Here is a 23,856-nt window from a genome sequence, read left to right on the forward strand (position 1 = left end):
CTGGGGCTGGTGCTTCCCTGTCACACTTCCCTATGTACTTAGTCATTCTAGTTACAATTTCAGAGTTTATTTTACTGTTGAAATAGAATCCAGCTGTCAGATTTATCATCTCCACAGTGCTGTCTTGCATATCAGCCACAGAATTAAGGGTGACAGCAATTTTACTAATAATGAGAATCCAATTCCTTCTGTCTTGTGTATATCTCAGATTGTGTTTTCAGGAAGGCGTAAATTTGATATGGAAATCCATTACAGAAATATGAACTCCACCATACTTGTTTAGGACTACTTTAATGAGCATAGAATCATAGAATATCAGGGTCGGAAGGGAACTCAGGAGGTCATCTAGTCCCCTGCTCAAAGCAGGACCAATCCCCCACTTTGTCAAGCCAAGCCTTAAAAACCTCTAAGGAAAGAGATTTTACCACCTCCCTACGTAACCCATTCCAGTGCTTCACTACTCTCCCAGTGAAAAAGGTTTTCGTAATATCCAACCTAAACCTCCCCCACTGCAACTCGAGACCATTACTCCTTGTTCTGTCAACTGTCTATATTATCCTCTTTGGAACCCCCTTTCAGGTAGTTGAAAGCAGCTATCAAATCCCCACTCATTCTTCTCTTCTGCAGACTAAACAACCCCAGCTCCCTCAGCCTCTCCTCATAAGTCATATGCTCCAGCCTCCTAATCATTTTTGTTGCCCTTTGCTGGACTCCTTCCAATTTTTCCACATCCTTGTAGTGTGGGGCCCAAAACTGGATACAGTACTCCAGATGAGGCCTCACCAATGTCGAATAGAGGGGAATGATCACGTCCCTCGATCTGTTGGCAATGCTCCTACTTATACAGCCCAAAATGCCATTAGCCTTCTTGGCAACGAGGGCACACTGTCGACTCATATACAGCTTCTCATCCACTGTAACCCCTAGGTCCTTTTCTGCTGAACTGCTGCTGCCTAGCCACTCGATCCCTAGTCTGTAGCACAGCACGGGATTCTTCCATCCTAAGTGCAGGACTCTGCACTTGTCCTTGTTGAACCTCATCAGATTTTTTTTGCTCCAATCCTCCAATTTGTCTAAGTCCCTCTGTATCCTATCTCTACGCTCCAACAAATCTCCCACTCTGCCCAGTTTAGTGTCATCTGCAAACTTGCTGAGGATGCTATCCACGCCACCCTCCAGATCATTAAAGAGGATATTGAACAAAACCGGCCCCAGGACCGACCTTTGGGGCACTCCGCTTGATACCAGCTGCCAACTAGACATAAAGCCATTGATCACTACCCACTGAGTCAGATGATCTAGCCAGCTTTCTTAGCCACCTTATAGTCCATTCATCCAGCCCATACTACTTTAACTTGCTGGCAAAAATACTGTGGGAGACTGTTTCAAAAGCTTTGCTAAAGTCAAGGAATAACATTCACTGCTTTCTCCTCATCCACAGAGCCAGTTATCTCATCACAGAAGGCAAGTAGGTTAGTCAGGCATGACTTGCCCTTGGTGAATCCATGCTGACTGTTCCTGATCACTTTCCTTTCCTCTAAGTGCTTCAAAATTGATTCCCTGAGGACCTGCTCCATGATTTTTCCAGGGACTGAGGTGAGGCTGACTGGCATGTAGTTCCCCGGATTCACCTCCTCCATCTTTTTTTTGTTAAAAAAAGATGGGCACTATATTAGCCTTTTTTCAGTCATCCGGGACTTCCCCCAATCGCCATGAGTTTTCAAAGGAAATCGCCAATGTGCCTGCACTCACATCAGCCAACTCCTTTAGAACTGCACCTTCAAGAAGTTGATGAAATTGGGGTAAGAGTCTTGGCTCCAGCAAGATCCCACTGCACCATTCTAGGAGCGGAGAGGACCTGTAGCCTAACTGGTCAGTTGAGGATCCTTCAGCATGGGGAAGTCCCCAGGACTAATAAGTGCTTGAAGTGCCCCAGCAACCTGGCTAGCAGACTTCACCCTTGGGGCTGTTGGCAGCTTTGAGACAGTACACTCCTGAAGCCAAAATGGCCCCTGGGTCTGGGGTAGGCATACATAAAGTTACCTCTTCCCTTCACCCTTCCAGTTCTGCCTCAAGCACAGCTGTACCAGACCTAATAATCAAGCCACGCAGTACCTGAGTTAAAAATACAAAGGTAAAACTTTACACGATTATGTTGGGCCCTAAGGTCTCATCTCCCTTCACAAAAAGGTCAATCAACTCTTATCTACATCCCCTGTTCTGTTACAATTTGAGTTTGGCTATACATAGTTAGGATACTCAATATGCTAAAAATAGGCTGCTATTTACTAAGTCATGAATGTATTCTAAGTAGAGCTTTCAGCCTGACATCATGGGCATATCATCTCCATCCACCACTGAAGCCATCACAGGTTCTTAAAGACTCTTTGTATTTTCTAACTTGTCTTCCTACTCTAATGGGCACTGAACTATGATTTGCAAAGTTTTCAAGGCTCATGCACTAAGGAGACTAACTTTCATAAGAGATAAGCCTATACACTGTATATAGCCTAAGGGACAGAACTTTTACTCCTAGAAGATACTACATATCCCAACTGTCATGCCACAAATACAGGACACAGTGCCCAACAATGGGGTGATTATCTAAGTGTCTTTATTTTCCTTAGCTAATGTGCAGAACTTGTTTATGCCTCCAATTTTTAGGCTACACTGTAATCAACAGGCTCTTTTTGTTCTAAAAAAGTGAGAATAGGGAATACTGTCTAATTTTCTGAAGTCTAAAACAATGGTTCAGGTTCATTCAGAAAGATAACGGGTTCCTATCAGACCAACTTCACTATATCCTGGATGTAGGCTAAGACAAAGACAAGCTATCTATACTCCCACCATCAGTTAAAGAGGTATTCTTGATGTACCTGGCAGAATTCAGTTCAACATAAATGATTTTTTTTTTTTTTTTAAACAAGACCTAGTTGAGCACAGAAAAGAGACTGAGTGTTAAAAATTGCAGTTTCTTAATTTAAGGGAATCAGCTCAGTTGTGAGGATAACTTAATTTCCTGACTTGAAACTTTCAAGAGTCACATTAGAAACTGGCAGCCCATGAAACTTAATATTTAATTGGAATGTAGTCTACTTAAAATTTTTTTTTTAAAAAAAAGCTAGGAGAAGAGTATAGTAGGCTCAACCTATAGATGAATCCAGATATTTTAGCTATGCTTACTGAGAGCAAGCTACCATCAATCGAGTTCTCAAGTACAGAGATGGTACACAAAACAAGTCTAATGATATTTTATTATTGTTTTCATAAGGAAAAAGAAGAGGCAAGAGTTTGTATCATCCAGAAGGACTTTGGAGCTGTTATAGTCACCAGGAAAAACAGATTCAAAACAACCTTCCACAAGCCTAGCAAGCACCAAATTTGAGTATGAAAATATTCAGGCTTTCAAATTTAGATTTATAAATTTAACTATTTCAGGAACAATTTCAATTTCATGAGGAGATTAACAAGAAGCCCTCTGAACTGGAATATGGCAAGATGAAATCACCGTCAACTAGGGTTGTATTTCTGCACTATGATGAGGAATAAAATGAAACCCAGATGGATATATGATTCAGGAAAAATTCTTTCAGCTCAGAGTGAAAGTGCTTCCATTTAAAGTACAGGAAATACTTTGTAAAGAAGGTCCTATTTCTTGGCAATGACAACCTCTTCAAGGAAGAGACTCCTCTAGCACCATAGCAATCGATCTATGGTGATGAGGGACTTCAACTACTCAGACATCTGTTTGGAAAATAACACAGCAGGGCACAGATTTTCCAACAAGTTCTTGAAATGTATTGGAGACAATTTTTTATTTCAGAAAGTGGAGAAAGCTACTAAGGGAGACGCTGTCGAAGACTTGATTTTGACAAACAGGGAAGACTGTTTGAGAATTTGAAAGTGGAAGGCAGATTAGGTGAAAGTGATCATGAATTGACAGAGTTCATGATTCTAAGGAATGGCTGGCGGGAGAACAGCAAAATAAAGACTGTATTTCAAGAAGGCAGACTTTAGCAAACTCAGGGTTTTCGTAGGTAAGATCCCATGGGAAGCAAGTCTAAGGGGAAAAACAACTGAAGACAGTTTTTCAAAGAGACATTATTAAGGGCACAAGAGCAAGCTATCTCAATGCATAGGAACGATAGGAAGTACGGAAAGAGATCACCCTGGCTTAACCAGGAGATCTTCAATGATCTAAAAATCAAAAAAAGAGTCTTACATAAAGTGGAAACTAGGTCAGATTACAAAGGATGAATATAAACAAATATCACAAGTACATAGGGACAAAATGAGAAAGGTCAAGGCATAAAACAAGATCCAACTAGCTAGAGATATAAAGGGTAACAAAGAACAATGTACAAATACATGAGAAGCAAGAGGAAAACCAAGGACAGGGCAGAGGTGCTTAATAACTTCGTTTTGGTTTTCACAAAGAAGGTTGGTGGTGATTGGATGTCTAACAGTGAATGTCAAGGAAAATGAGGTAGGATCAGAGGCTAAAATAGGGAAAGAACAAGTTAAAAATTACTTAGACAAGTTAGATGTCTTCTAGTCACGAGGGCCTTAATAAATGCCTCCCAGAATACTCAAGGAGCTCACTGAGGAGATATCTGAGCCATTGGCGATCATCTTGGAAAAGTCATGGAAGATGGGAGAGATTCCAGAAGACTAGAAAAGGGCAAATATACTGCCAATCTATAAAAAGAGAAATAAGAACAACCCAGGGAATTACAGACCAGTCAGCTTAACTTCTGTACCTGGAAAGATAATGGAGCAAATAATTAAGAAATCAATTTGCAAACAAACATCTAGAAAATAATAGGGTGATAAGTAACAGTCACCACGGATTGGTCAAGAACAAATTGCGCCAAACCAACCTGATAACCTTTGACAGGGCAACAAGCCTTGTGGACAGGGGGGACGTGGTATATCTTGACTTTAGTAAAGCTTTTGATACTGTCTCACATGACCATCTCATAAACAAACTAGAAAAATGCAACCTAGATGGAGCTACTATAAGGTGGGTGCAAAACTGGTTGAAAAACAGTTCCCAGAGAGTAGTTATCAGTGCTTTACAGTCATGCTGGAAGAGCATAAGGAGTGGGGTCCCACAGGGATCAGTTCTGCATCTGGTTCTGTTCAATATCTTCATCAATGATTTAGATAATGGCATAGAAAGTACACTTATAACATTTACAGATGATACTAAGCTGGAAGGGGTTGCAAGTGCTTTGGAGGATAGGATTAAAATTCAAAATGATCTGGACAAACTGGAGAAATGGTCTGACATAAACAGGATGGAATTCACTAAGGACAAATGCAAAGTACTCCATTTAGGAAGGAACAATCAGTTGCACATGTACAAAATGGGAAATGACTGCCTAGGAAGGAGTACCATGGAAAGAGATCTAGGGGTCATAGTAGACCACAAGCTAAATGAGTGTCAACAGTGTAATGTTGCTGTAAAAAAGCGAACATCATTTTAAGATGTTTACAGCACTCCTGCTAATACAAGACACAAGAAGCAATTCTTCTGCTCTACTCCACGCTGAGGCGGCGTTAACTGGAGTACTGTGTCCAGTCCTGGACGCCACATTTCAGGAACGATGGGGACAAATTAGAGAAAGTCCAGAGAAAAGTGACAAAAATGATTAACGGTCTAGAAAATCATGACCTATGAGGGAAGATTTTTTTTAAAAAATGAGTTTGCTTAGTCTGGAGAAGAGAAGACAGAGAGAGAAGACAGAGGGAACATAACAGTTTTCAAGTATATAGAAGGTTGTTACAAGGAGGAGGGAAAAGAATTGTTCTTCTTAACCTCTGAGGACAGGACAAGAAGCAATGGGCTTAAATTGCAGCAAGGAAGGTTAAGGTTGGACATTAGGAAAAAGTTCCTAACTGTCACGGTAGTTAAACACTGGAATAAATTGCCCAGGGAGATTGTGGAATCTTCACCATTGGAGATTTTTAAGAGCAGGTTAGACAAATACTTCTCAGGAATGGTCTAGATAATACTTAGTCCTGCCACGAGTGCAGAGGACTGGACTAGATGACCTCTTGAGGTCCCTTCCAGTCCTGGTGTGTTTATTTCTATTCTGGTGGCACAGAAATCTCAATCAATATTTCCCTCTTAAGTCACACCAGGCACTGTACAAACACAAAGAAGTAGCAGTCCTTGCCCCCATAGAGCTGTTAGGCCAAACAGAAAAAATGAAGGGAGTATTAGCCACATTTTACCAGACAAACTCCAGCAGAGATTAAGTCATGTGACCATAGTAACAAGTCTGACAGAAGTAGGAAATGAACACAGACCTTTCAAGTCCCAATTTAGCACTTCCAACCTGCAACACTGACCTTCCTTTCCGATTGAGGAGACTCCTGGAGAGTCTGAATTCACAGAAGACACCCTCCTGGAATCTGAAGACAACCCTAGTTGTCTAAATTGGCAAGGGCTTTAATTTAGATTTTTATTCGGAAGCAGACCAAGTAGCAAGTCACTTTGGCTCAAGCCTTATTTTTAGAGCTTCATGCCTTGCTAATAACTGTAGGTGTATTTTTAGACAAGGAAGGTGGAACAGTCTCTGCCAATTATATGGTATAGACAAAGTTGCTAGCAACTCCCAATGGTGGTAGTATACTGAGTGATTGTTTCCCACTCTGAGCCAGAGGAACTTTCACAATGTGTTTGCTTATTCTTGGGGCTAGGCCATCAACATTTCAATGAGTGCTCAAACCAATCCCGAGAGTTTAAGGATACAATCTGCCCTCCAGAGAAACTACAGAACTTTTTGGATACTTTTACCTCCTCTGGAAATTCTGGAACTGGACACTAATTTCTTAACTGGACTAGGAAGGTACAAGAAATTAAGCAAAATCTTCCCCTGCAAGGTACTGCCACTCATTCTATAATCCATATCGGCGCACTGACTTCCTGTGTAGGAACTTTTCTGAAAGTTAGCAAAGTGGGGATAATGAGTTTTGGCATAAACTGCACAGTGTAACCACATCAAGATCCATCAAACAGGAGATTAAATTTATGCCAGGAAAAAAATGGAGTGATAACCAAATGATCTGAGGTCCTCCAATGAATTTTCCAGGTCACTCTTTTGTAGGAACAGGTGCCAAAGCAGATACCTTTAGCGTAGATGAGAACTATTTCCAGCTCCTGAAGAAATTACTCCTCAAAACAGCAGAATAACCACGTAAAATTGAACTGCTGCTTGTCGATCCAGAGTTCCATATCCAAGAATGTTTTACCAATGCTATTCTAGCCATTCTGACATCTGTATCATAGGCATCCTAAGAAGTGTCTTGATACCTCTTGGTCTTCCTTCATGATTACTAGGATTAATATCCTGTATTTTTTGGACTATCACCTGTCCAAGACAGTTTGGCCAGGAAAAAAAAGGGGCCTGACAGCTTTGACCTTATAAACTGAACTTACTAGCCTTTTCCAAACATTCAGTTTCTTTGGTACTTTTTGTCTCCTGGAGCTAGAAAAGTGGACTTCCCTTAACAGATTGGAAGCTTTAGCCTCCCTGAGGAACCTAAGAAGTTTCCAAGGGGCAAAGTGTTTCTGTAGTACCCCTACAGGGTCCAAAGCCCCCCTTGGCGAGAAGATCCATGTGCCTTCTCCCTCATTTAACATACAGTAGAACCTCAGAGTTACTAACACTCAGGAATGGAGGCTGTTTGTAACTCTGACAAAACATTATGATTCTTCTTTAACAAGTTTACAACTGAACATTTACTTAATACAGCTGTGAAAGCTTACTATACAGAACAAAAATGCTGCTTTTAACCATCTAAATTTAAATTAAACAAGCACAGAAAGTTTCCTTATCTTGTCAATTTTTGTTTTAAACTTCCCCCCTTTTTTTAGTAGTTTACATTTAACACAGTACTATACAGTATTTGCTTCTTGTTGTTTGTCTCTGATGCATGATTGCATACTTCTGGTTTGAAATGAAGTGTATGGTTGACCGGTCAGTTTGTAACTCTGGTGAACTCTGAGGTTCTGCTGTATCACTTTGAAAAACAGATGAGTCTCAAATTGTCTAAAGAGGTTTTTAAAGCGGCCATCACCCATCCTATTAAAGCGCTTCTCCTGCTGCTGTCCACTACAGAGACTGGAAACAAGTTTCCCCAATACAGAGAAGTATGGTGATAACGTAGCAGAGCACTATTACATTCATCAGCTTTTCTCAGGACAAACTATTTTTATTCTGCCTACACTGAATTACACTTGCCTGCTATTGACAGTCACTTAAAAACATCCAAGTCCTCTTGAATCTGGCTATGGTCTCTCATCATTTGTTCCACCTCCAATATCAGTTAGAAGCTTACAGATTCCATCCCCACATCCCAGCAAAACGGTTGCATGATATGAAGGCTTCCCTTGCAATTAGATTTTGAGCTATATTTCCAAATATTCCTACACTCAGTTAAAATACATTTGTACCATTCTGGCCATCTCCAAGTTACATTCTGAAAGTGAACAGGTTTATGGACCATAGCATGAATTAAAAGGACTTGCAATCAAAGATAATCCTGGATTCAGGGTCTTGGAATTTAAGGGGAATAGGTTTTTTTTACGGTTACTGGCATACTATGCCATTTGTCTAAGGTGAGTATCTAGCCTCTTACGTGTGTGTCCATCAAGCCCCCAGTTAGACTATTGTAATACACTCTGCCTGGGGCTAAAAGACAACATACAAGCTCCAGTTTGTACAATGGAGCAGCTTTTTCTACTTCAGAGGAGAGCTGCTAAGGTTATCTTACAAGTGCTCCATACCTCCCATCTCCCCCAGAGGCTTCCCATTAGTTTCTTGATAATAATTTAAAAAAACTTGATCCTATTCTTGAGGGCCTCAGTGGGCCCTGAATTTCAATGTCAGACCACCATTACATTCATTCCCTACTGTGACAGCTGCACCCACTGCAAATGCTGTAGTAATCAGGGTACAAGGGTGAAAGTTTCAGGAGACAGTGAGAGTTTTTTCCTGAAGGCCCTCAACTTCACGGAACTCTAGCTGAGAGCCTTAGCTAAATTTGTAACAGAATGATGAAACAAAAAAGAACCTCATGAATTCATGCCCCCAATAACTCAAGCCAAAGACAAAGCGAATAAAAGTGTAGATCATTACTGAAATTCTGTTCTAGGTGGCGCAGATAGTAATGCCTATAGGAAAGGTTGCCCAGCACTTTCAGTATCAGAAATGGAAAACAGGGTCTTAACTTTGTTAAACCAACCATTTAGGCTGAAGTTTTTCCCTGACAGGTATCTGCCTCAAGATCTGAATGTATTTTCAGTGAGAATGCGAGATCTCCAGCTAACTGTTCAGCTATTTATGAGAATGAGATTAGGGGAAGTTTTGCCTGTGCTTAAAAACATTACAACTACCTCACTGAGAACTGCCAGTGTCTCCATACTGAAATTTGGCAAGGGGTCACTGTAATGTCAGAGAAACACCTTTCACCATTCCTATAAAAATCTTTCCAAATTTTGCTGAATTATAAGCCTCTGAAAAACCTCAGCTCACACATGCTCAGTAAAAGCAGCAGAGAATCCTGTGGCACCTTATAGACTAACAGATGTTTTGGATCATGAGCTTTCGTGGGTGAATACCCACTTCGTCAGATGAATGTAGTGGAAATTTCCAGGGGCAGGTATATACACTACATTCATCTGACGAAGTGGGTATTCACCCACGAAAGCTCATGATCCAAAACGTCTGTTAGTCTATAAGGTGCCACAGGATTCTCTGCTTGCTTTTACAGATTCAGACTAACACGGCTACCCTCTGATACTTGACATGCTCAGCAGAACCTTGTTAAGAGTATGGCAACTAAATTCCTTCAAAGATTTATCTGCAGTAAGCATGCACATTCCTAGATCAGCTTTTCAAAGTTCAGGTCGCGACCTACAGTACCGAGTCACAGCATATAAGGCACTGGGTTGCTCTGGTCAGACCCCGCTGACTGGGACGTTAAAAGTCCCATTGGCAGTGCTGCCCAGCTAAGGCAGGCTAGGGCCTACCTGTTCCGACATCGCGCTGCACCGGAAGGGTCAGCAGCGGGTCCAGCTTCTAGGCAGGGGGGCCACAGGGCTCGGGCACTACATCCACCCTGAGCACCGATTCCAGTTCCCATCAATGGGAACTGGGGGATGGGGTGGGGAGAGTATGGGGGGGAGAGTTGCGCAGAGCTGCTTGCATGCCTCTGCCTAGGAGCTGGACCTGCTACTGGCTGCTTCAGGTGTAGTGTGGGGCCAGGACTGGTGGGAAACCTGCACTCCAGCTGCACTGCCAGATGTAAGTCTTTATCCCAATCCCACGCCCCAACCTCCTGCCCCAGCCCTGAGCCCCCCGAATCCCTTCCTGCACCCCAAAACCCATCCCCCCAAAGCCTGCACCCCAGCCTAGAGCCTGTGGACCGCCCTCTTACACCCCAATGCAGAGCCCCCCCCATCCCTGGCCCCACCCCTGGGCCTGCACCCCTCCCACACCTCAGGCCCCCCCCCCCCATGAACCTCCCCAACCTGGAGCCCTCCTTCACCTCAAACTCCTCTTCCGCAGCCCACCCCAGAGCATGCATCCCAGCCCAGAGCCCTGACCCCTCCTGCACCCCAACCCCCTGCCTCAGCCATGAGCACCCTCCCACACCCTGAACCCCTCATTGCCGGCCCCACCCTGCAGCCCTCACCCCTGCACCACAACCCTCTGCCCCAGCCCTGAGCCCCATATCCCCAGCTCCGCTGGGTCGCAGGCATCAAAATTTTTCTTCAACTGGGTCCCCAGGGAAAAAAAAGTTTGAAAACCACTGTCCTAGAATAATTCATTATGCTTCAGCCCAGGGATAGGATACTCCCCACAACTGCTCCTCCAAACCACTAGGGGCACTGTGCACAAGAATGTGCACTGCTTTCAATGCTTCCCATGCCTGCTGGTACACAGACAGCACCTGACTCTAATACAGAGGAAGATTGGGGCAGAAGGGACTCTACCTCCCACGAGAGTCCACTCCCTTCCAGAATTTGCAACCAAACCCATCACTTCCCAGTTTAAACATTCCTCTGCTGCTATCAAGCAAATAGCTGTGAAACCCACTGGCAAAGCGAGAGCACGCACATGCACAAGCTCAAAGCAGGAGAAAACTTATCTTCTGCAATGAGTTACTTTAATTAGCTCACATGGTAGAATGCTGTGCTAAAGAAATAAAGATCCTAACACCAATGATTACTCATGTGAAGGAGAGGTCAATAAAACTGATTTTCTTTTAACTGCGTAGAATCTTCTTTTCAAGTTAAGTTTAATACTTAGGAAATTACACAAAAAAACTACAGTGAAACCATTAAGGTTGCTAAATCAAGCAACTCAAAAACTAAGAAATGCCAGAGAGTTAAAGTTGCCCATGCATTCTTAGTTCAGCCTCCTTGCACATATGCATTATGCTAGAGTCTTTATTACATGATCACAAAGTACCTCTCCCCATGACCCCTGCCTAATTCAGTGCACAGGCACTGTCCTCTGGGAATGAATCAGGGCTGTGTAATGAAGGAGACCGTAGGACCCCCTCATTCTTTTGATGAAGAAATTGGAAGATGTGTAGTGAATTTGGCAGGAGGATGATCTCCTGGTTAAGGCAGTTGAATGTTATCTTCAGGAATTGGTTTCTATTCCTGAATCTGCCACAGAGGTCTTGTGATGCTGGGCAAACGAAAGTTTTGGTACTTGTGGCCAATAATTGTGTGTTCCTCATTTTCTGGGTGCCCAGTCTGAGATTTGAATGGCAAAAGTGCTGAGTGAGCACTCACTTGCAACTCCCACTGGCATCAATAGAAGCTATGAACATATCTATATATAAAAATTCCAGGATTGTCACTCTGAAGCCTAGACTGACTGGTGAATCAGCATGAAGCAATGAAAACAGCTATAACAGGAGTTCTCAAACTGGGGGTCGGGACCCCTGAGGGGGGTCACGAGGTTATTACATGAGAGTTGCAAACTGCCAGCCTCCACTCCAAGCCCAACTTTGCTTCCAACATTTATAACAGTTCTAAATATATAACAAAAGTGATTTTAATTTATGGGGGCGGCGGATGTCACTCAGTGGCTTGCTATGTGAAAGGGGACACCAGTACAAAACTTTGAGAACCACTGAGCTACACACATGGCTGAAAGCTCTTTGTTTAGAATATCACCAGGTTCAATCAGTGGGATTCACGATCTGTTATCATTCAATTTTTAAATTCTCAGACATTTTAAATTTACAAAATTATACCTGTGACACAGCACAGGCTTTCAACTATTAGTAAAACCATAAAATGTCAAGTATTCTGAAAACCCTAGGTTTCTCAAATGGAGCACCCAAAACTAGTGGGCATTAATAATTTTGGCTTTCATCTTCATGCCTCAGTTCCCTATGTTGTAAAATGTGGCTGTCTCACTTCACATGAGTTGTGTGAAGATAATTCATTAAGATACTAAGACACAGAACTTAGTATTTAGTGCCGGTTTTAAATGGTGTGAAGTAATGTGCAGAGCCACACTGAATGAGGTTAAAGAGAAATATCGAACAGCTATCCATTTAGTGGGCATAGTCCCTACTGTGCACTGCATTAGGCAAGGGTCCTGTGGGACAGTATGTGATCATGGTAGTTAAAGACTAGCATAATACATACGCACAAGGGGACTGAATTAAGATTGTATGGGCAACCTTCACTGACATTTGCCTTACTAAAATACCCATACATTAAAAGAATGTAATCTACATGTAATTTCGCAAGTGAAGTCACTGCACATAGCACACGCAAGCAAAAGCCACAATCCAGCAGTGGTTAAAGAATAAGTTGCATTAAGTTTGTCCAAAATAAGAGGGCTTCATTCATCCCTTCCCCAATATCATTTCTTATTAGCAATTCCTTTCACCATAGGGGTTCACTTATACAGTAGAACCTCACAGTTACGAGCACCAAAGCTACGAACTGAGAGGTCAACCACACACACACACACACACACACACCCCTCATCTGAAACCAGAAGCATGCAATCAGGCATCAGCAGAGAGAAAAAATAAAATGCAATACAGCACTGTGTTAAATGTAAATCGTGTAAAGGGAAAGTTTAAAAAATATATATTTGACAAGGAAACTTTCCATGCTTGTTTCACTAAAATTAAAATGGTTAAGAGCAGTATTTTTCTTCTGCATAGTAAAGTTTCAGAGCTCTATTAAGTTAAACTTCTGAAAGAACCATAATGTTTGTTAAGAATTACGATCATTTCAGAGTTACGAACCTCCATTCTAAGAACTAAGGTTCTACTGTAATTGAAGTCTACATATTGTAGATGTAACATGCCATTTAAAGAACGCTCAGCCTGGGTCTTCAGCTACCATTGTTACTAGTCCAAATATCATTACAAACCAGCTTACAGAAAGCTTCTCCATTTCGGTTTATGAAAAATTAAAGAAAACTATACAAACAAGGAAGAGAAATTAAGACAAGCCACTGCCCTGCAAGTTGGCAAGACATCTCCAAGGGTACATCTATACTACTCGCTGGATCAGCAAGTAGTGTTTGATGTATCGGGGAATCAATTTATCGCGTGTCACCTGGACGCGATAAAAATCAATCTGCTAATCGACGTCCGTACTCCACCTTGGCAGAAGAAGAAGTGCAGTCAATGGGGGTGCCACGGCAGTCGACTCACCACTGTGAGGACGGCCAGGTAAGTTGAACTAAGATACTTCAACTTTAGCTACGCAAATTAGTCGAACTAATGGCTTTAGCCGATTGTTAGAGCCAAACAATCTGATGGAACAGTTCAGTCAAAAAACTGAAGATTGTGGAAGTGTCAATTTTGACAAAGGTTGAGAGAATAAAGGCCAAACAAATTGTGTAATTATATAGTTAAGATATTTAATATTTTTGTATTCTGTTTTAAACTTATTTTAAGGAATCAGTTTTTCCAAACAGATTTCCTCTCTTTGGTAAATGTTAACTTTGTTCCAATTTGGAACAAAAACTTCAGGAAATAGAAGGTGTTCCATGGAAATTCCAACATTTTTGATGAACTCTATGTATTGTGTACTACGAACAAAGTTTCTCTAAGATCCCTAAACTTCTTCCAGGGAACTCAGTTGATTTCCCATTCTGCCTCTACATTGAGAGCTGGCAGTCAGAGATGACATGGCAGAGTTAATATTTCCACTGCCTCCTTTTCAATAGGCATTTGGTGGTTTGTCCTTGTACGACCATTTGGGGAATCTGTGTAAATTTATGAATTCCAGTTTGGGAGGATGAGCTCTTTAATCAAACAACTCCATTTTGACTGTGAGGTTGAATGTTTTGTTGTATTTTTACTTCCATGCTAGGCTGAATTTCCAAGGGATAGTGACAGGGCTAACAAGAGAGGGTCACTAAACCTTGATGACCTCTAGCCACATGGAGGACCTCTTGGACAAAAAAATGGCTACCACCTCAGCAAACCCCAATTTAAGTCCAGACTCCAGGAGAACATAACTAAACAATGGATCAGGGAAAGGGGGGGGAGGGGGAAGAGGGAACGGACTCATGAGACTGATAAGGAATCCTCTGACAAAGGGGACTGGAAGTTATCAAAGAAAGAATCTCACTGGCAATATTGGAAAGAGATGGAAAAGAGACCAGAGAAATTCCATGTTCCAGAGAAGAAGCCATCTACAGGAGGGCAGTGGGTGATAGAAGACTGACTCAAGTCCCAAACAACAAGGAGTGGTGAGGATATTGAGGAAGGGAAATGTATACACAAGTCTGTTTAGATATGCATATTTCTTGTACTTATCAATGTAATTGTGTTTGAAACCTTTGCAAGGCCTGTGTATTATGTGCTTCACTCATGTGCCCCTGGAGAGATACTGTAAACTAAAGTGTTCAGAAGGTTGGATCTCTGAAGGGTGTGCTTGAGCTACTGTGGTATCTTGGGGGTCAGAACAGGACCTGGTGTCTATAGCTGCTGGACCTAGAGGATTCACATCCATGAAAGATTAACTGTATGAGGAAGTGTGCAAGGGAATATGGAGCCAAAGATGATGGCTGGAGCCCACCGAGACCCAGGGAAACTTAAGTGTACAGGTTCCAGCATTACAACACCCAAACAGCAGCCTGGGGAGTTTTACCAGAGCTGTCACACCTTGCCTTTTATTTTGTACCAAATAAAACAAACCAGCCATCTGCAATTGTCGTGTTATCTTATCCTTTGATTTTAACTGTTTTGTTTCCAGCTTCTCTAGTTTCCTTTTTTCTACTTTATATATACATTTATACTCTTTGCTCATTGGTCCTTTTAAAACCCTCCCTGTATAGAGAAAAATGCATTTGCTTTGGAGAAGACTGAGCTCCATGTGATAAAGTACACAAAAACTAGATGGTGATCAAAGTTTCTGTAGGCAAGGGTCATAAGTAAGGAAACTGGTATCTTAATTTGACAGTCAAAGGACTTAAGATCAGTTTATTTTCTCTATTGATGCTGGATCTTCACTTCATAGCAGTGACAATTTAACTTTCAGCTTCATGCCCCTTAGTCCATCCACACCCCCTTCCGGGGGGGGTGTCTGTGCGTGTGTGGGTGGGTGACCAGCAGTCTTCCTACGCCCCAACCACCATGTTCAACCACACCCCCAAAGTCTAATCCCTCTTGTCAGGGATCTGGCATAGTCTATGACAGCCGCTCCCCACGGCTGATGGCTGGGTGTACTGCAAGGGTAGAGGGGGGGACCCAGGCCCACCCTCTACTCTGGGTCCTGGCACAGGGATCCTCTGGCAGCAGCCTCGCTGTCCTTCTCTCGCCTTGTCTGTCCACTTCCCTGGTCTGCTTCCCCTACAGCCCCTTGCACCTGCTAGGCCCTTCCCTTCAGGGCCTGCAGCCTGGCAGGCTACAGGCTAGAGCTCCCTTCTGCTTCCCGAGCCTGGCCAGCCCTACGCTGTCCATGGTGCTAGTCTCCCAGCTCTGGAGACAGACCTTCCCGTTGAAGAAAGGGAGCAGTCTGTCTGTTCCAGGCCTGGGCAGCCTTTATATAGGGCCAAGCTGAGCCCTGATTGGCTGTCTCCAATCTTGGCTCTGACTGGCCCCCTGTAAGCCCTTCTCTTATTGGCTATTGGTCTACGCAGGCCCACACTCTCAAAGAGTGGGGCAGCCGCCCCACTACACACAGGATATATTGCTTGTCCAATACTTCACAAATTATGATTCTCTAGTTTGAGAAAAAGTAAAATGTATCCCACACAATGGCATAGAATTAGTCATAAAAACAGGACATACCAAGTTGATTTTTCAGGACATGTAGTGCAGTAGTTCAGGATATTTCAAGGCAATTTATTTGGAACAATGTGATCTTAGCAAATCCATGCCTCCATGGTTTTATCATTCAGTCCCTCAGAAAGATATGAGTTTGTCCCTATGAATATTTTCCTCTGAATAAAGGAAGTCTGATTTAAGATGTTTTACTTGTGTAAATTGACTTAGGCCTTGGCTACACTGGCGCTTTACATTGCTAAAACTTTCTCACTCAGGAGTGTGAAAAAAACACACCCCTGAGCGCTGCAAGATACAGCGCTGTAAAGCGCCAGTGTCAACAGAGCCGCAGCGCTGGGAGCCCAGCACTGTAAGGTAATCCCCATGGGGAGGTGGAGTACGTGCAGCGCTGGGAGAACTCTCTCCCAGCGCTAGCGCTGCGACCACACTCACACTTCAAAGTGCTGCCGCGGCTGCGCTTTGGAGTTTCGAGTGTAGCCAAGCCCTTAGTCTGATTTTAACAGCTTGTTTTGTTAGATATAGCTATATTATTCCAGAATAGCACCTATACACCATAAATTATTCCCTTCCAAGTACAAAACCTACCAAAACAAGACTCTCCAATGCACATGCATCTCCCCATGGAGAAAAGATGAGAATAAAAATCGCATGCCTGATGCATAGTCACACTGCTAAGCACACTACTGGAAAGTGTTTTACTACAGTCATAAGTGTGGTATGAAAATCCATTACTACAGGCACTTTCCTACCCCATGTTCTTAAACTCCTGAATGTAAGTTAATTGTTCAAATGCATTTGAATGAAGGCAGAGACCAGCAAGACTGAGTAATGAGATAAAAGTTACCTCTGCTTACGTCACTGGGATAAAGCAAGGACGCATTGGTATAACTGGACCATAGGGACAGTGTAAGATTCTAGATGAAAAATACATGCAGCACTCATGGAATTAGACACTGAGCTACAAGTTTTGACCACTGTACTGAGTAATCAGTAATAGGCAGGCAACAGTTTTTCACATTAATAAATCCAAATCAATAATTTAACAAAAGTAAGATTACCTCCAGTGCTCTTTTAGTTACCTTTTGAAATAGTTAGTGCTGGAGACCACTGTGACCGTAGAATATCAAGACAAATGCTGCCATTACTGTTAATATTTGGATGATAGATTCTTGTTGTAAATGCAACCTGCAGAAGAAGGGAATATTTCAGTTTAGGCTCATCGAGGTAGGCCAGGGGTAGGCAACCTGCGGCACAAAAGCTGATTTTCAAAGGCAATCACACTACCCGGGTCCTGGCCATTGGTCCGGGGGGGGCTCTTCATTTTAATTTAATTTTAAATGAAGCTTCTTAAACATTTTAAAAACCTTATTTACTTTACATACAACAACAGTTTAGTTATATATTATAGACTTATAGAAAGAGACCTTCTAAAAAGATTAAAATGTATTACTGGCAAGCAAAACCTTAAATCAGAGTGACTAAATGAAGACTTGGCACACCACTTCTGAAAAGTTGCCGACCCCTCATGTAGGTTATACAACACAACACAATGTAGATTTATACAAGCCACTCACCTTAGGTGGTTTGAAGGGGTAATCTGTTGGGAAGTGAATTGTCAGGAAAAATACTCCACCCTGATAGGGACTGTCATTCTGTTAACATAAAGAATCATTATTAGAAGAGAATCAACTTCAAGGGTTCTTTACACGGAGATGTGAAATTCATATACTTACTGGTCCCATTATTGTAGCTTGCCAATGGAACACTGAAAAGAGGAAAACACAAGTTACTTACTACAACTTCTAATCTGAAAAGTCCAAAAGTATTTGCAGTTATCACCAAAGCACTGGTCAGTAAACTGTATGCATATGTAAAACAACCCTTTGAAGAAGGGGTAGAGCAGGGGTGGGCAAACTTTTTGGCCCCAGGGCCACATCTGGGAATAGAAGTTGTATGGTGGGCCATGAATGCTCACAAAATTGGGGTTGGGAGTGGGAGGGGTATGGGCGCAGGTTCCAGGGAAGGGTCAGAAATGAGGAATTCAGGATGCGGGAGGGGGCTTGAGGCTCAGGAATAGAGAGTGTAGGGGGAGGACTCCAGCTAGGGGTGCAGATCCAGGGTGGGGTTGGGGATGAAGTGTTTGGAGTTCAGGAGGATGCTCACGGCTGGCACCAAGGGGTTCGGAAGGGGAACAGGGCTGGGAGAGGGGTGTTGGGGCACGGGGAGAAGCTAAGGGATCCAGGCTCCAGGAAGCACTTGCCTTAAGCAGCTCCTGGAAGCAGCAGCCACGTCCCTACCATGACTTCTACATGGAGCCGTGGCCAGGCAGCTCTGCACACTTCCCCGCAGTTCCCAGCCAATGGGATCTGGGGGGGCAACACTTGGGGCGGGGACAGCGTGCAGAGTCAGGCCCCCTGGCTGCACCTACACACAGGAGCTGGAGCAGGGCCGTGCCGCTACTTCCGGGAGTGGCGTGGGATGGCCCCAGACCCTGCTCCCTGGCTGAAGAAGCAGAGTGCTGGAGCAGAGCAAGTGTCAGACCCCACTCCCCAGTGGAAGCTCAAGAGCCAGCTTAAAATGTCCCATGGGCTATAGTTTGCCCACCCTGGGATAGAGTATAGTAAGCCAGAAAACTCCTATATGAAGGCCCAAGACTCCACACTTACATGATCTAAAATACGTAGTACCACACCAACACCACAATCCCTAGAAGCCTAAATCAAACCATTCACATACCATCTATCCATACTCCCATCCTATAAGACACCATACAGTACATTCTGCTACAGTACAAATCTACACTGCCACAAATACTCAACTACACAGGGACAGTTGACAGATTTTTTTTAAACTAGTTTTTAAAAACTTTTTGTAAGCTACAAGAGTTTATAATCTTTAAAAAAAAATCTAAGGAAACATTTGAGCAAGAAAAAAGCCTGACCAAGTATACAGGCAAAGAGTGAAACTGACTAACCCAGTTATCAACTGCACAAAGTTAAAAGTTAGTGCTTTCTGCTAGCTTTTCAGTTCTAATGATACGAAGGTATTAATTTTAGTATCACAGTATAAGTACAAGTAACAACTTAGAATACAAGATTTAGACAGATGCAATCGTGATATGTACTACCTCTCTAATTCCTACTTCGACATACTTGGATTTTTTGAAGAATTCTGACTTTCATAAATGTCTGTTTTAAACTAGGAGAGGAGGAACAAAATATGAAACAAATAAGGCCCTAATTGTGAAACTAGACCAATTCTGGATGTGTAGGGAGGAATGTGGGAACACACTATCCGCACAGAAGCCATGGGAGTCCCTGCAAGCATACGGGTCTGCCTGCATGGGTCTATTTGCAAGATCTAGGTCTATGTTTAATTTAAAGACAATGGCCACAAACACAAAGAGTACAATGAGTGTACAAAATATTTCAGAGAGATTTTAAGTTGGCTGTAGATCAAATAATGTATATAGTTAGTTAAGGTTATGCACTTGACAAACTGGCTGTAAAGTATGTAGTGTCTAGAGCAGGGGTTCTCAGACTTTTGTACTGGTGACCCCTTTTACACAGCAAGCCTCTGAGTGCAACCTCCCCTTATACATTAAAAACACTTTATATATTTAACACTATTATAAATGCTAAAGGCAAAGCGAGGTTTGGGATGGAGGCTGACAACTCGTGACCACCTGAGGGGTCCCGACCCCCAGTTTGAGAACCCCTGGTCTAAAGCAGGGGTCGGCAACCTATGGCACGCATGCCAAAGGTGGCATGCGAGCTGATTTTTGATGGCACACGGGGCAGGCTGAGCTGCTCAGCCCGCTGCCACTCTGGGGTTCCCACTGCTGGCCCCTTGCCAGCTGAGGTGGCCCCTGCTGAAGCCCCACTCAGCACCTGCTGCTGGCCTGAGGGAAGGAACCCCAGGCTGGAACGGGGCTGAGACCCCACCTGACAGGAGCCAGCGTCCGAAACCCAGAATGCGGCGGGCTGAGCTGCTCAGTCGCTGCTCTGGGGTTCCAGCTGCTGGCCCCTTGCCAGCCAGGGTCCCCCTGGCCGCAGCCCCACTCACCTTGTGCAGGCCCCTTGCCAGACAGGGTCCAGGCCTCCAGCTATGCTCAGCCCTACCATCCACGACCTCCACTCACCTCCACTGCCGATCTAGGGTTCCAGCCACTGACCTCCTGCCAGCCGGGATCTGGATCTCTAGCCTTGCTCAACCTGCTTTCTGGCCTGGAGTCCCAGCAGACCGCTCTGGGTTCTGCTCCTGGCCTTGGATCACTGCTCTGCAGCCTCCCCGCTGTGGCCCACTGTCCCTAGCCTGGGACAGTGAGGGTTGCACACAAGGCAAGTGCGGGTGCAGCTCAGCACCCCCATCTTAAAATTGCTTATATCAGACCACACCACATTTGACCGTGTGCCCTCCCTTCTATTGCCACTTTTCCCACCACAGAGAGTTGAAGGGAATATTTCTCAAAACGGCAGCTCCTAAGAAAGCGAAGCTAGATGTCCAATCATTTCAGCCTGCTTGGACAGATGCATTTGGATTTATTGAAAAGAAGGACTGTGCTATTTGTGCTTTCTGTTATGAAAGTGTTGTTTGTCGCACATCAAGTGTTCAATGACATTTTGAAACAAAGCCTGAGAAAACTTTTCTTGACGAAGCAGACAAGACTGAATCAATCAAGAAGGCAGCAGCAGCCTATGAGAAGCAAAGCAGTGTTTTTAAAAGCTTAAGTGTAAGTAAAAATCAAGCTACAGAAGGAAGTTACAAGACTGCACAGTGCATTGCAAAAAACAGAAAGCCGTTTACAGATGGGGAATATATAAAAAGTTTCTCTCAGCAGTTTGGAGATTTTGTTCAATGATTTGCCAAAGAAAGTTACAATCATATCTAGAATAAAAGGTCTGCTCATCTCTGCCAGAATAGTTCAGAGACGCATAAGTGAAATGGCAGAAAACGTTAAGGAAAAGCAGACGACTGCACTAAAAGACACAGCAGTGTTTAGTGTTGCAGTTGATGAGAGCGTGGATATAAACGACGTTCCATGTTTGGCAGTTGTCGCAAGATATTGTGCTTCCGATGAAATCCAAGAGGAACTTTGTTGCCTAAAACCCTTGCATGGCACAACAAAGGGGGAAGATATAGTGGAAAGTTTTGTAAACCATTTTGAAGAACGAGGAGTTGACATCAGAAAAATATTGTGAGAGACAACAGATGGTGCTCCTGCCATGGTTGGAAAACAGAAGAGATTTGTAAAGTTATTTGAAGATCAAATTGGCCATCCGACAGTCAAATTTCACTGTATCATCCATCGAGAAAACCTGTGTGCCAAAATTTCTAATTCAGAGCTTAATAATGTGATAAATACAGTGGTGCAAATTGTGAATTTCCTTGTTGCTCGATCTGCTTTGACTCACAATTTCAAGCACTGCTAGAAGAGATGGACAGTGCTTATAATGACATCCCACTTCAAGAAACATTCGGTGGCTAAGTCGTGGCAAGGTTTTAGTGCACTTTGTAAACTGTTTTGATGCAATCAAGGCCTTTTTGTCGGAAAAAGAACAAAGCTATCGCTAACTGGATGATGACAAATGGCTGTGTAAGCTCATGTTTCTAACTGATATCACCGCTCACCTAAACCAACTCAACCTCTGTCTCCAGGCACGGCAAACAGTTCTGGATCTTTATGAAGCCTGGAAAGCATCTGTTGTGAAACTAGCAGTTTTTCCCAAGGATATTCAAACTTCTACCTTCCGCTACTTCCAACTCATAAAAGAGCTATCGACACATTGCACTGTCAATGTCGATGAGATTGGAAAGTACATGCAAGAACTGGAATCAGAATTTTCTGGCTGATTTCAAGATTTCTAGCAATTTGACCTAATGCTTTCTTTTCTAATTAAACCTGAAAAGTTCAACAAAAGCGACTTGGATTTATCTGTATTTCAGTGGATGGGAGTTGAAAATTTCGAAATGTAACTCATTCAGTTAAAAAGCTCAGAATTGCGGACATTAAAGTTTGTGGATTCACGGAGCGCACTTGAAGCTACTGAGAGAGATCATGGGGCCTCTATTCTGACCTGCTGGACATCCCCGCCAGTGAAATTTAACTGTTTGGAGAAAAGTGCATTTGCAATACTTTCAGCATTTGGATCCACATACCTGTGTGAATAGGCATTTTCACACATGAAAACTGTCCTCTGTCCCTCTCAGAGCCAGTTAACAAGTGATCACTCAGAAGCCTGTGTGCAGCTGAAAGTATCCAAATACGTGCCAGACATTGGAAAACTCAGCAAGGAAAAGCAAGGGCAAGGATCACACTAAACTGATACGGTCTGCATTTTAATTTAATTTTAAATAAATTAAATAAAGCTTCTGAAACATTTTGAAAAACTTATTTACTTTACATATAACAGTAGTTCGGTTATATATTATAGACTTAGAGAGAGACCTTCTAAAAAACATTAAAATGTATTACCGGCACGCGAAACCTTAAATTAGAGTGTATAAATGAAGACTTGGCACATCACTGCTGAAAGGGAGCCGGGTCTAGAATTACCCAGGATAAGACTGCTAAAAAGTCAGCAAGTCTCAACCTTTGGGCTCAGAATACATTGTGACAACCCAGAGATTTCTCCCCTGCCCATGCTTCCCCAGACCTGACATCCCCCACCCCCCACCCCAGGGGTCCATCAGGGTGCTCAGAGCTAAGATTCCAGATGCTCTGGCCAGATGCAAACAGCTGAGGACCTCATACAGTGGCAACTGAGAGTGGCAAAATGAGATACCCCAAAAACAATCTCTCCCCCATAGCCCAGGGAGGCAAATGGCATTATGGGGCAGGTGAGATTTGGGGACCTAGAGGTAAAGTGGGGAGATTGTGGTATAGCGTGGAAGGAGTTGTGGGTTTGAGGAAGGAACTGGGGGCAAAGAGGTGGCGAGCCAATAGCTCCCCCCAAAATACAGCCCCCACATAAGGCCCATGGAGGGCAGAGGGTAAAGGGGTGGTACAACAGAAGGAATCATCCAACTAGGAGGGAGAACTGCCTCAGGGACTTGGGATGGCGGCAGGAAGAAAGTATGGAAGATGGCTTGAGTTGCAGGGCAGGGGTTACATTGGGGGCCACCATTTCCCAACCGCCCTCTCCTTGCTCTTGTCCAATGGGTCTAGGTGGGCTCAGCTCCCTGCTTCAGGTATCACAACCTTTGAGATCACAGCGCCACTCAGGTTTGGCCCAGACCCCCTGACAGGAGCTGGCCAGGCCTGGATTGGTGAGTGGCATTGTGACCTGGCAAAGGGAGTCAGAGCACCACTCACACAAACTTGGCCTGATTGTCATAATGATGCAGAGCCAGAGAGGTAGCTTGGCCAAACCTGAGCACTGCTGCAACTACATATAACAGAGTAGGGAGCCCAGAGTAGGGAGCCCAGCTGGTTCTGAGACCCTGTGATGCATTCTGGTGACTCAGGCTGAGAAATCCTGCTATACATGGAATATAAGACCTCACGCTGCAGGAGAGGCAAAAAACTTTGTGGGGTTTAGGAAGAAGTTTCTCCTACAC

General features: G+C 43.5%; 1 protein-coding gene across 2 annotated transcripts in view; it reads right to left on the bottom strand.

Annotated features, from left to right (window-relative positions):
* Positions 1-23,856, bottom strand: part of UBE2D2 (ubiquitin conjugating enzyme E2 D2) — a 56,594-nt gene that overhangs the window by 13,687 nt on the left and 19,051 nt on the right. For both annotated transcript variants that reach the window (XM_032777699.2, XM_032777700.2), the window contains 3 exons: positions 18,030-18,061; positions 17,871-17,948; positions 17,376-17,481 (listed from right to left, as the gene is read on the bottom strand). In XM_032777699.2, the coding sequence (XP_032633590.1) occupies positions 17,376-17,481; positions 17,871-17,948; positions 18,030-18,061 (216 nt within the window). The remainder of the gene's footprint in view (positions 1-17,375; positions 17,482-17,870; positions 17,949-18,029; positions 18,062-23,856) is intronic.

This window comes from Chelonoidis abingdonii, chromosome 7, assembly GCF_003597395.2.
Source record: "Chelonoidis abingdonii isolate Lonesome George chromosome 7, CheloAbing_2.0, whole genome shotgun sequence".
Classification (NCBI taxonomy): domain Eukaryota; kingdom Metazoa; phylum Chordata; order Testudines; family Testudinidae; genus Chelonoidis; species Chelonoidis abingdonii.